Here is a 13,593-nt window from a genome sequence, read left to right as displayed (position 1 = left end):
TGTCTGTGATAGACTCTATGTAAGTAATGTACATAAAACAGTATGTTTTCCATTTTAGAAACAGTTTACAAATTCATGCCATTCCAGATGTACCTGTTATACCATTTATAACATATTTAAATTTCTATGCAATTTCAGATGCACCAGATACCTGAATGTGGTTAAAAATATTACAAATTTATACTATTTCAGATGTGGCTGATATACCATTTTTGAACATAACAAATTTATTCAATTTTGGCTGCAGCATAAATTTCACTGTGGTTAAAATATTTACAATTTTATACCATTTCAGATGTAGCAAATATACCATTTTGAGCATGATTACAAATTTATGCCATTTCAGCTGCAGCATAAATTTGACTGTGATTAAAAATTTTAAAATATTTACAAATTTATACCATTTCAGATGCGGCTGATATACCAATTTTGAACATAATTACAAATTTATGCCATTTCAGCTGCAGCAGATATTTTCAATTTATTTATCATTCCAGCAGCTGTTGTTACTGATATATCATCGGCATCTCCTAAGTGTGCATTTTATATCAGTAGAGTTCATTAAGTGCATTGTTAGGGTATCCTGAGTTTCATTAACCTTGGTGGTTGTTTTTATACAATCAAAGGCTGGAAATTTCATCACTTTCTTACAAGTGAAGTCAATGGCATTATCAAAGCAATTGTGAATGACAACTTCTCTACTTGTGTCATTTCAGCTTGAGGCGTGGTGGAGAGATTATGCTTACCTAGATTTCCAATTACCAATCTGCCCATATGTTAATTTTGCTGGTCCTGGACCATATTTACATCACTTTTTACCTAAAGCCGATGGTGTTTTGATAGAAAGGGCGTCCCTTTTGACCCATTTGGGCCTCGGTTTTTGGCATCGTCTGAGAAAGTAATTTTTTATCAGTAGGAAAAAAGGCTTCTTTTTTATTATTTGCTGAAGATAGCTTAAGTTTGAGAAAATACATTTTGCACTATACTAATACATGAATTTTCTATTCTCTTGCTCTTTTATATCACTTGAATTTTAACTTTCAAATCCTAGTATGGTTACTTAAATCCCTCCCACGTCTTATGGTCATATGTACAAGAAGGCTTTTAGCCATAGATCAGTCATGGGTACATGTTTTCAAGCATTGGACTGAAGTTCAGGTTGTTTCTAATCCTTAAAACTCTCTTTGTCTATATAAAACCAATTGATATAACACTTAATTCTTCTGATATTTTTAACTTGCTCCTATCCATGCACTGTAAAAATGTAGAAAAAGTATTTTAGCCATAAATCAGTTATACACTAAACATTAAACATGTGCAAGAAAGCTTTTGGCCATATAATATACTGTCAACAAATACAAGAAGCTTTTAAGCCATATATCAGTCAACCAGTTAACATTAAACAAGAAAGCTTTTTGCAATATAATACACTGTCAGCATGTACATGATCATGTATAGGAACACTTTGATTATAAATCAGTCTCACACTAAACATTAAATCATGGGCAAGAAAATTTTTACCCATAAATCACTGGGTGAACATGAACAAGAACACTTTTGTAGTAAATCTGTCACAAAATGAACATAAAACATGTGCAAGAAGGGTTGTAGCCATATAACACAATGTAAACATGCACAAGAACCTTTTAAGCCATAAATCAGTCACATTATTTGCATAAAACATGTTCAAGAGAGTTTTTTTGCCATAAATTACTCTGTAAACATGTACAAGAAGATTAAAGTTAAGCCATAAATTAAGCACACACTTCACATAAAGCATGCTCAAGAAAGCTTTTGGCCATATAACACACTCAGACACTGTAAACATGTACAAGAAGCATTTTAGCCATAAATCAGTCAGACACTGAACATAAATTTGTGCAAGAAAGCTTTTTGGCCATAATTTTAACACACTGTCAACATGTTCAGAAAGCCTTTAAGCAATAATTCAGTCATGCAGTAAACATAAAACATAGACAAGAAGCCAGTTGGCCATATATCACAGTGACTGTAAACATATACAAGAATGATTTGGTCTATAAATCACACTGGTTCTTTGTACAAGAGGCCTTTTGGCCAGAAAATACACACTGAATTGTATGGTTATTCCTGGGACATTGTGTACCTAATCATATCTGGGCTGCATATTTATGAGACCTTAAATAGCTTACCCATACTACAAATCTGATAATATTGAGGGGAAAAATATTATGTAAAAAAATGGCCATAATAAAAGTTGGAATAGTTTTCTTATATGCATCAAGGTACAGTTCAATGACTATAAACAGACCAACAACAATATGTGCTATATCTTCTAAAACATTTTTTTTATGTACAATGAGATAAAGTTTTAGCTAAATATTAACTTTATATCTTCCAGTTGAGTCTAAAAAAAAGTTTAAAAAAAAAAACAGGAGAAATAGATTGAAAATATAGTTTCATGTAAAGTTCAACTTTTACAACTAAGAATATCCAAGGCTTGTTTTATATTCATTTAATAATGCATAATTATTTTTCTTGCATTACTGTTGTAGCAATCATACCTTATTTTCACTTCTTGTTATGTTTACTCTTTAATTAATTAAAGGCACATTATGCCTCAGAAATGAATATATTTTTCATTCTTTAGAAAGGGCAACCATGAGTTTTTTAATGCTTGAATAATGGTTTCAGAGAATATTAAATGTTTAACAACTAAAAACAGTAGCCTTGAATGTGCATAAATGTGCCATAAAGTTATAGCATCTCTGAGGCGTGATATTGTCTTTAATTAAAGATTATGCCTGTAGTCTAAAGACATTAATCCTGAAATTATATATCTGTATAATAGTTTGCTAAAAAGTACAAAATTCACTTTTGAAATATCTTATACAATTATTTAATATCATATAATTTTTAAGCTTATATCTTCATGCCTCCAGATACCGATAAGCCAAAACATTTCAAGAGGATCCAACTTGAGGACATTGTATTTAGAATTTAATAAAAGTAAAAAGATTCAAATTATTCAAGTAATCATTTACATATTATATGCGATTAATGACTGAATTTGCATTATTTATTGCTATTTCTACTGGGTAACTTAACATTTTTATTATTAATAACATAAATCTATACTTAACATAAATCTATACAAGAAAAATCTGCAGGCATGATCTTTAACATATAATATTTTAACTTCTGTTTTGTTTGCTTTTAATCTTGTTGTACTAACACTTATTTTGTTATATATGATTTTTAATTTCTATTATACATGTTGAAATTATTCCATGTATTTTAAGTCATTGATAAGATTGAAAATAATGTTAACTACAATGTATTTTGTATATGTATTTTAAAATCTAATTCTGCAAAGAAATTATGCTAAAGCATATTTTTCTAACTTATAACAAAAATTGAACAATCAAATTTGTGTCAACCATATCATAATTGTGCACCAGTTTCATTGTGATGGATATATACTGTATATTTTTAAAGTAGTGGTTTTGCAAATTTAATGAAATAGAAAAAATGTGGGGAAAATATGAAATCCTACAACATTTTAAGTATTTTCAAAGAGAATTTCTAAGTTTTCATTAAAAAGATATTTAAGTTCACTTCTATTCAGATGATGAGGAAATATTTTAATATTTTGTTTAAATTTTTTGTTAATCTATTAGAGAACAAATTAGACCAGATAAGGACAGTAAAGGTAACAGGCTTTCAATGAACCAGTTCAGACGTCTTTTCAACACATGCAGAATACCGGCACCACAAAGGGATCATCTCAAAACCTACTTTCAAACTGGTAAGTTACGAAGGGATCATCTCAAAACCTACTTTCAAACTGGTAAGTTACAAAGGGACCATCATTCTCAAAAACCTACTTTCAAACTGGTAAGTTTGCAAGGGACCATCTCAAAGCCTACTTTCTAAAGGATTTACTCACTAGAGTGTTGGAGCAGTACCTCTATATGCTTGCAGAAATCATGATCACAAAGTAGGAAAATATGGCTGTTTTAGCCATTTATTATATTTTTTATTCATGGTTGTATGGTAAAGTGACATTATTAACATATAGTTTTATTTTTATGCCACCGCAGCATCTGCGATGCGGTGGCATATAGCGATTCACCTGTGTGTGTGTGTGTGTGTGTGTGTTTGTTTGTTTGTTTGTGTGTGTGTGTGTTATATAGATTATATAGTGAACTTAAAAAATCTTCTTGTGAAAAACCACTAGTCCAATTTCAACCAAACTTGGCAGGATTGATCCTTGGGTGAAGGGCTTCCAAAGTTGTTCAAAGAATTTAATTCCATGCAGAAATCTGGTTGCCATGGCAACCAAAAGGAATTATAAGAATAAATTTAAAAAATCTTCTTGTAAAGACCCAAAAGGCCTAGAGCTTAGATATTTTGCATAAGGCATTGTCTGGTAGACCTCTACCAAGATTGTTCAAATTATAGCCCTGGGGTCAAAATCGGCCCCGCCCCGGGGGTCATTGATTTTCACTATATGTACATATAGTAAAAACTTAAAATACCTTTTTGTAAAGACCCATAGGCCTAGAGCTTAGATATTTTGCATAAGGTATTGTCTGGTAGACCTCTACCAATATTGTTCAAATTATAGCCCTGGGGTCAAAATCAGCCCTGCCCCGGGGGTCATGGATTTTCACTATATGTACATATAGTAAAAATTTAAAATACCTTCTTGTAAAGACCCAAAAGGCCTAGAGCTTAGATATTTTGCATAATGCATTGTCTGATAGACCTCTACCCAGATTGTTCAAATTATTGCCCTGGGGTCAAAATCGGCCCGGCCCCGGGGGTCATTGATTTTCCTCATATTTACATACTAAAAACTTATAGTAAAAAATTTCTTCTAGCAATTGACAAATGCTAGAGGTTAGATACTTTGCATGAAACATTGTGAAGTGAACCTCTAGGAAGAATGTTCAAATAATAGCCCTGGGGTCAAAATTGCCCCCGCCCCGTGGTCATTGATTTTCAATATATACATATAGTAAAAAATAAAAAAAAATCTTATTGTCTGAAGGTACAAGGCTTAGAGCTTTAATATTTGTTAAATGATATCATCTATAGGTACTCTACCAAAGTTGTTCAAATTTTGCCTCTTAAGTGTCAAAATAAAAAGTGAACTTTGATATCAGCTGACCTTGATTTTGACAAAGTGTATTACATGTTGTCCTTTGATGCAGTCATGAAATTTTAGGCTGTGTGAAATATGACCTTCACCACAAAATTCACTGGACTCAAGTGCATTGATATATTCCTACTCTGATCTTTTATTGAGTTAACAATAGATTTAACCACTAATCTGATAATAAGAATTAGATAGGTCAGGGATCTATGCATTATGACAATCTTCAATTGTATAGAAACAAAACAAATCTGTTCCTTGTAACACTACTATTTAGTGTTGTATTAATGCGGTGGCATAGCATTTTTCTCAAATGCAATCTTGTATATAGTTGTAAATATTAAATTTAAATACTGCTGCAGGCTAGGCAAGAAAAATAGATTTATTCAATCATTGAATGACTATTCAAATAAATCAAAAACCACTATGATGAATTTTCTAAGATTTTTACCCATAGTGCTACATTTTGTCACTTTACTCAGTGTGCTATAGTATTTGTTTCTGTTGTTGTGTATCAGAATTTACTATGTACTAATACCATATTATATACATGTACTCATATAAGTGTATGTATGAAAGAAGAACAAGAAAATTTGGGTTTCCTGCTTGTGGATCCAAAGCTTAAAGAAAAAAAAATAACGAGATTTGTTTTAATCGACTATACATGTATTGTTTAATTATCAGAATCTGAAGGGCCGATGCCTTTGCACCTGACAGTTTTTTGTCGTGGACGTATATTTATTACGAAATGTCTGGACGAGAATGAGGTACCATTAACACCTCCGGAACTACAACAACAATTCCAGTATATCACCGATAAATGTGCGAATGAGCCGGAGGGGCCAGGGTTAGGGGCTCTCACAGGGGACAATAGAACAACGTGGGCACAGGTAAAATTTAAATACACCGTATTGCTTTGAAAATGCACTGGTTTTTTGAACGTCTCAAATATTTTGTTGATTAAGTGAATTAAGTACAGAATTTATTAGATTTGAAGTCATAAGTGTTTGCTGTTGATTAATTATTAAACTTTGTACATTAAAACATTAGAATGTCTTCCTGGTGCATGACCATGATATTGGCCTGGTTTGGTTCATAGGTAGAATCTGTTGCTGCCTACAGACTAAGGGTTAATAATTTAACTCCCAGTAGATATTATTGATGTAATTTGCCACCAACATTTCACTTATCTGTTCACAGATAAGAAGCCGTCTTGTGGCCTTACACCCACAGAACTTTACAAACCTGGAAATCATCCAACAAAGTATAATGTGTGTAGTGTTTGATGACAACTGTCCTGCTAATGAAACTGAGGTATGTATCACATGTGGTTTATATTTGTATTCTAGATTGAAAAATAACAGCAACATCCACCTCACGGCTGTTTAATCAGTTTATATTCTTTAATTAATTGATCATTCTGGTCAAGTTTTGTTTCATGTGTTCATTCAACATAGTAAGTAAGTAAGTAACGACTTTATTTGATAAATATAATATAAATATAGTCTTATTAAAATACATGTATAAAGGCCATATAGAACATTAAAAATAGTTTGTTTCAAGTACATGTGGCTAACACATTCAATTTCTGGATCTTCCTTGTTGGCCTTGGAACATAACTTGAAATGAAATCATATTTATTGCTGCATAAGCTATACACATAGTGGCAAATGGATTTAACTCACTACAGGATTGGAGCAGTACCTCTAGATGCTTGCAGAAATCATGGTCATAAAATAGAAAAATATCGCTTTTTTTGGTGTTTCTTACATTTTTCATTTGTTACTGTCTATAAATTGATGTGAAGAGATGAATTAAACGTCTTAAAGTACATTTTGCGGAGTGAAAAGGCGAGATTATACCATTAACAGTTAATCATATAAGCGCCTTGTTCAGTATATACCGAAGTTCAGTGTTTAATGTGGTGCTCCAACACTTATTTAGTCTTAGTCGTGATAAAATGTGGTCAGTGTCTCCCTTTGTCATAATGACAGTAAAAATGTTATATCCTTTGTAAAATTTTCTAGAATGTTATGTTTACCTCCTACTTTAAGTTTGAATCTCCATCAACCCATGTCATGTTATGTTACATCAACCGTTGGTATCGACGTTGAGTTTTAATATGCTCTTCTTTTAAAAGTCACTTATACCGTGGAATCTTACAAAGCTTTGGTAAATATACAGTAATATCATAATAATTTGAATTCTATTTTGTATGTGTAATGTTCTAGGTGTTCCAGTTAGGTTTAGCTGGTGATTCTACAAACAGATGGTTTGACAAATCTTTGACCATGATTTTCTTTAAGAATGGACTGGCTGCCTCAAACTGTGATGTAAGATTCTTGATTTTGTTTCTTTTTTTTCCTGTTTTCGGGTGGTGGTGGTTTTCTATAGAAAACTTTTTATAAAGTAGTCAAATAAAATTACTAAAACTATGTGTCAGCTGCTTTTGCTTTAGAATTTCGTGATATAAAACGGATAAGAAAGTGAAATCTGTGGATTTGATACAATATTATACATTTATAATTTTATATATGATAATGAGATTTATGAAACTGATACAAAAACAGATGGAGTAGTGATATTGAAATAATAATAATAATTTAGATCTTTTCAGAGACTACTTAATATTGGTCCTGTACTATTCTTTCAGATTCATATTCTTCTTTTATCAAGCAATGCTATGGGCATGTTTTATATGAACAAATTATGCCCAAATTTGATGTTTATTTTAGCACTCACCAATGGATGCCATGACATTGGTTACCACCACATACTATGTTGATCAATGTGTGTTGAAATGTAAAGGGAAATGGCAGGTTTGTTCTTTTCTTTCATTTAGTTTATACAAATTTATTTTAATTTGATAGTGTTGGAAGCTTTAAACTTTTTAACACTCTAGAATCCGTTCCTGGAACCAACCAGTACTAAGCAATGAATGTAAAGTTTCTTGCTCAAGAAAACAACGTCTTGCCCCTTAATCTTTAGATTAATAGTCTGACGTGTTAACCACTTGGCCACACCGCTACTGCTACTCTTCATTCATTATCCTGTTAGGTTTTCTCCTGGCTTATTCACTGCTAGTGGTAAAATCATCCATTGATATTACAAAATTAGTATTCTTTTATTGTATGGGTTGACAAATTTATGAAATCAATGTTAAAACTCTTACTATGTAACCTAACTTTTGTAATTTTAGGGAACAAAAGAAGTAAGGCAATTAGAAACTCCACGGGAGCTTGTGTTTAAGCTAGATGATGTCATTGAAAGAGGAATCGTTCAAGCAAAACGGGTCTACAATGAAATTGTAAGTTTATAGGTTATTTACCATTTAAATGCATGGGGAAATAATGATAGACCTATGCTACCAATATAGTCTGGCCAGTATGCTGTTAGGCCAGAATACCTGAGTGTTGTTAGGACAGAATCACTGAGTGCTGTAAGGACAAATTTCCTGAGTGTTGTTAGGCCAGTATCACTGAGTGCTGTGAGGCCAAATTCTCTGAATGTTGTAAGGGGCTGTTAGGACAGAATCTTTGAATGCTGTTTGGACAGAATACCTGAGTGCTGTTAGGACAAAATCCCTTGAGTGCTATTAGGGCATAATCCCATGAGTGCTGTTAGGCTAGAATCCCTTGAGTGCTGTTAGGACAAAATCCCTTGAGTGCTGTTAGTACATGACCCCTTGAGTGATGTTTGGCCAGAATCCCTGAGTATTGTTAAGACATAATCCTTTGATTGCTGTAAGGACAGAATCCCTTGATTGCTGTTAGGACATAATCCCTTGAGTGCTGTTAGGACAGAATCCCCTGTGTGCTAGTAGATCATTCTTGAGACTGATTATTGCTCAGTGTCAGTAATTTGATAGTGTAATTATTCCTTTTACTATGAATGGATTTCTCTAAATTCTGGATATAGGGCTTTTGTTCAAGATGATTAATGTCCTAAACTGGTACAACTGTCTTGCCTTCTTACTAAATTTATCACAATGTTTTTATACACTGTTTCTAGTTTTAGAAAGACATATTTAAAACTAAATCTTAATTAATATGCAAACAATGATATATCTGAGACTATTTTAAATCACAACTTAAATTAAAACATGTGATTTTTTTCCTCAGGCCAACAATTTACAGAGTCATGTTGTCAACTACAATAAGTATGGTAAGAAATTTCTGCGCCAGTTCAAACTCCACCCAGACACACATGTTCAAATGATGCTCCAATATGCCTTCTACAAACTGTATAAGAAGTAAGCTTTTCACTACTTCGATAAAATATGTAAGAAATAAACTTTTCATTACTATAAACTGTATAATTACTTTTACAAACTGTACATGAAATAAGTTTTTCACTACTTCTATAAACGTGGCATCCATGGCCGAGTGGTTAAGGTCATTGACTTCAAACTTGCCCCTCAACGCTGTGGGTTCAAATCCCGACAGGGACTTTGGATTCTTTCATGTGAGGAAGCTATCCAACTAGCTTACAGAACTTCGGTGGTTCTATTCAGGTGCCCATTCATGCCTGAAATAATGCACGGAAGGGCACCTGAGGTCTTCCTCCACACTTCTATAAAATATGTAAGAAATAAACTTTTCATTACTTCAATAAACTGTAAGAAGTAAGTCTTTCACTACTTTAATAAACTAAATAAGAAATAAGCTTTTCACTACTTCTATGAACAGTATATGAAGTAAATTTTTCAAAATTGTTCAGTTAAACTGTATTATAATGTATGTTGTTTTTATACAGAGGGAACTGAAAATTGACAAAAACCTTGCAACCTTGAGCGAATGTTAAGATAACTGATTTATATGGTGGCTGATTTGTTCTATGTCATATATTTTTGGGGCACCAGATAAAAAAACAACAACAAAGTGATCACGATATTTTCGCCTTTCGCTGCAGAGCGAAAAATGCAACATGGCATAAATCAGCCACCATAGATTTAAGCCACCAGTAAATATACAGACTTTTGCAGTATGACCAGTTTTGATATGAAAATCCCTATTACTACTGATCATTCGTTCAAAACTCAAAAGCAGGGAAAATTCATCTTGCAAATTTAGTAGGGTAACAGCAAAATATTAAGAAAATAGAATGACAAATAAATGATTTTCCAGAACATAAAAATACAAAACAGACATAATTATGTGCTCTCTTTGTGCCTCAGCAAAATATTAAGAAATAGTATGAGAAATAATGATTTTCCATAACATGAAATAGCAGACTTATTTGTTTAATGTGTGCTTCAATTTTGTGTTATTTCGATACCCTTCATTTCACAGATTGCCTCAGTTCAGTATCTATTGTTGACTTTGCATAAAGCTATTTACCATATTTCAAAGTATGACCCTTATGCAAAAATGAGCCGCGTCACAACAAAACCAACATAATGGGTTTGCAACCAGCATGGATCCAGACCAGCCTGCGCATCCTGTTCGCTTACAGACCCTATAACAAGTAAAGAAACTGATAGCGAACAGCATGGATCCTGATCAGACTGGTCTGTAAGCGAACAGGATGCGCAGGCTGGTCTGGATCCATGCTGGTAGCAAACCCAATATGTTGGTTTTGGCGTGACGCGGCTCAAATGTTTTTGTTATACGTTGTCATGTCATTTCATTGTTACAGACCAGCTCCGACCTACCAGACTGGTACAACCAGGAAGTATTATAATGCAAGAACGGAAACTGTACGATCATGTTCACCAGAGGCTATAGAATGGGCCAAAGCTATGCTTAATCCAGATATAAATGTAAAATTTAAGTTTTACCATATAACCTTGATTTTATAGTATGGAAAATTATTTGTTTAAGATTTTATATTTGAGGATCAGTTTGTAAAGCATTAAATTTTGAGATTGTTCTCTTTTTAGTTCCTGTCACTTAAAAAATTATTTTATATTCTTTATTTTTTCAGATAAAATCTTCATTTACGAAGTTTATTTTATTTTTCTTACAGAACAGAACAAAAGTTGCATTATATAGACAAGCAGCTGATAAACACAACAAATTAATGGCAGAGGCTACAGAAAATCAAGGTATATATAGCATTTTATAAATTTTGTATGCAGATAAAACCCTTAACCTACTGGCTGCTACTAATCAATTCATGCTACCAGTGCAGATCAGGATCCGCGAGCATCTGTACCTGTCTGATCTTTGTGTGCACTGTTTGTTATTCAATCAGTAAAGATTCTTAAATATTTCCCTAGAAACAGACCAATACAGATCAAACATTGACAAGTCTCTTTCAGATATTTAGCTTGGTTTTTGTGTTCAATTTCATATCTGTGTTGATTTACTGTCACTTTACCATTTATTTAATGCCTTTCTATGACAATACCATCTTTTCATTATCGTATGCATTTATCTTCTATAATTTATCTTATATAACTATAACAGTACATGTACATTTAAAAAAAAACATACATGTACCTTGATTACAAGTTTTGTGACTTTTGCCTCATTTTATCATGTATATTAATTTTGACAGGTTGTGACCGACACTTGTTTGGCCTTCAAATTCTGGCAGTTGAAGGAGGACTACCAATGCCTCAGATATTTACAGATCCAGCATATACCAAAAGGTAAAACAGTGTGTTAATAGTACTCACCACATTAAAGGAGTTCCACTGAGGTCAAAAAGCCTAAAAGCATGAAATTTGAAGTTCTTAGCCTGATTTGAGTGAAAAACTTTGCAAGGCTTTTCATTTTTTGATCATTTTATACAATAAGAAAAGATTATTCTGGAAAAATGGGATGAGGGAATGATCGGAAAATTTGCAGACAAGTTATTGGTCCGAACCTCAATCAAATGATGTTCAAATCTTGGGAAAAATATTTCTAGTCCTGTCATGTCAAAAAACCTCGGTAAATTTTACATTAGAAAAAAATATGATTTATTTGCTATTCTATTGACATCCTGAATTTAATGACTTTATTAAAAGTAAACTTAGTTTATCAGATTTTTTTCTTCCTTTCAGTGGTAGTGGTGGGAATTTTGTGTTGTCAACTAGTTTCGTTGGCTACACACCAGTGTATGGTGGTGTGGTACCCATGGTTGAACATGGCTATGGCACATTCTATAAGATCGAGCAAGACTGGTATGGTTTTAATTAGTTATTTTCACGTCTTTACTTCATCACTAAAGATACAAGATTTTTTATAAAAAAAACAAGATTTACAGTAACATAATACATTTTGTACTATTGATTATCTACCAATAACAGTACAGGTTTTAATATTTATGCATAAAGATAAATGGAAAATTTGTAAAAAGGTAAAATAGAATAAGCAAATGTAGTCTAAACATCAAGCATAATTATGAAAATTTAATGTTTCATGCATATTTATTAAATGTTTGGATAAAATAACACTATTTATTATCTACCAGTAACAGCGCCAATGGCAATATTTATGCATAAGATGAATGGAAATATTTGTAAACAGGTGAAACGAAACAAGCAAATGTATTTAAAATATAAAATGTACAGTTATTATTAATTGTTTCATGCATATTTATCAGGTGTTAGTTACAATCTAGTATTTTGGTTAATAGGTATATTGATTACATTTGTTTTACATGTAATTATGTATTGTTTTTATCAATATTTGTAATACACAATGTACTTATGTGCCCATTGTAGACCAATCCACTTTAAGCATAAGAACTCTTTACTTCCCCTTATATGACTGAAGGGGCGTCCGTGGCCGAGTGGTTAAGGTTGTTGACTTCAAACCACATGCCCCTCACCGCTGTGGGTTTGAATCCCGACAGGGACTTTGGATTCTTTCATGTGAGGAAGCTATCCAGATTGCTTACGGAACATCGGTGGTTCTACTCAGGTGCCCGGTTGTGCCTGAAAAAATGCACGGAGGGGCATCTGAGGTCTTCCTCCACCAGTAAAGCTGGAATGCCGCCAAATGACCTATACTGTGTCGGTGTGACGTAAAACCCAAATCAAAAAAAATAAAAGAAAAAAAAAAAACTATGGCTGAAATCCATGAAATACAGGACAGAAAAATGTGTTTGTATTATTTCGCATACAAGTTAGGGGCATTTTCGCTTTGAAAACATACCTCTTGTTCTATAAGAAAAATTTTAATCAATTATTTGTTGTTGTTTTTTTTTTCAGTATTTCAATGTTTGTGTCGGCGTGGAAGTCTTGTAGTCAGACTAACGCTGTAGAGTTCGGCAATATGATTCAAGAGTGTCTGAACGAGACCGGAGCCCTGCTTGCGGAAACAGAAAAACTAGCTAGGCTTTAAGGTAGCAGCTTCAATGGTGGCTATGTGCAAGTGTTCTGTTACTAAATATAGAACATGTTCTGATTCTAAATTTAGAACATGTGTATGCAGTTTATGCGATAACTTTTTGTGATACAATTGCTATGTATATACATATACATGACCTGTTATAAACAGAAAAGGATTTTGGTAGTTTAG

The 13,593-nt window shown here is 32.8% G+C and overlaps 1 protein-coding gene across 4 annotated transcripts in view; it reads left to right on the top strand.

Annotated features, from left to right (window-relative positions):
* The window catches only part of LOC132712915 (peroxisomal carnitine O-octanoyltransferase-like), a 24,916-nt gene extending 11,323 nt beyond the window's left edge, over window positions 1–13,593 (top strand). For 3 of the 4 annotated variants that reach the window (XM_060695348.1, XM_060695349.1, XM_060695351.1), the window contains exons 5-16: window positions 3,660–3,787; window positions 5,825–6,030; window positions 6,341–6,454; window positions 7,372–7,473; window positions 7,876–7,959; window positions 8,340–8,447; window positions 9,262–9,392; window positions 10,778–10,901; window positions 11,108–11,186; window positions 11,642–11,735; window positions 12,132–12,251; window positions 13,284–13,593. In XM_060695348.1, coding sequence (XP_060551331.1) covers window positions 3,660–3,787; window positions 5,825–6,030; window positions 6,341–6,454; window positions 7,372–7,473; window positions 7,876–7,959; window positions 8,340–8,447; window positions 9,262–9,392; window positions 10,778–10,901; window positions 11,108–11,186; window positions 11,642–11,735; window positions 12,132–12,251; window positions 13,284–13,416 — 1,423 coding nt within the window. In that variant the 3' untranslated portion in view covers window positions 13,417–13,593. Of the gene's footprint in view, window positions 1–716; window positions 899–3,659; window positions 3,788–5,824; window positions 6,031–6,340; window positions 6,455–7,371; window positions 7,474–7,875; window positions 7,960–8,339; window positions 8,448–9,261; window positions 9,393–10,777; window positions 10,902–11,107; window positions 11,187–11,641; window positions 11,736–12,131; window positions 12,252–13,283 lie in introns of all 4 variants that reach the window. The other variant, XM_060695350.1, reaches the window with a different exon arrangement.

Source organism: Ruditapes philippinarum, unplaced genomic scaffold (genome assembly GCF_026571515.1).
Source record: "Ruditapes philippinarum isolate M1 unplaced genomic scaffold, ASM2657151v2 ctg313_1_1_1_1, whole genome shotgun sequence".
NCBI classification, from domain to species: domain Eukaryota; kingdom Metazoa; phylum Mollusca; class Bivalvia; order Venerida; family Veneridae; genus Ruditapes; species Ruditapes philippinarum.
The sequence above is the reverse complement of the archived record's forward strand: the minus strand, read 5'-3'. Positions and strand labels throughout refer to the sequence as shown.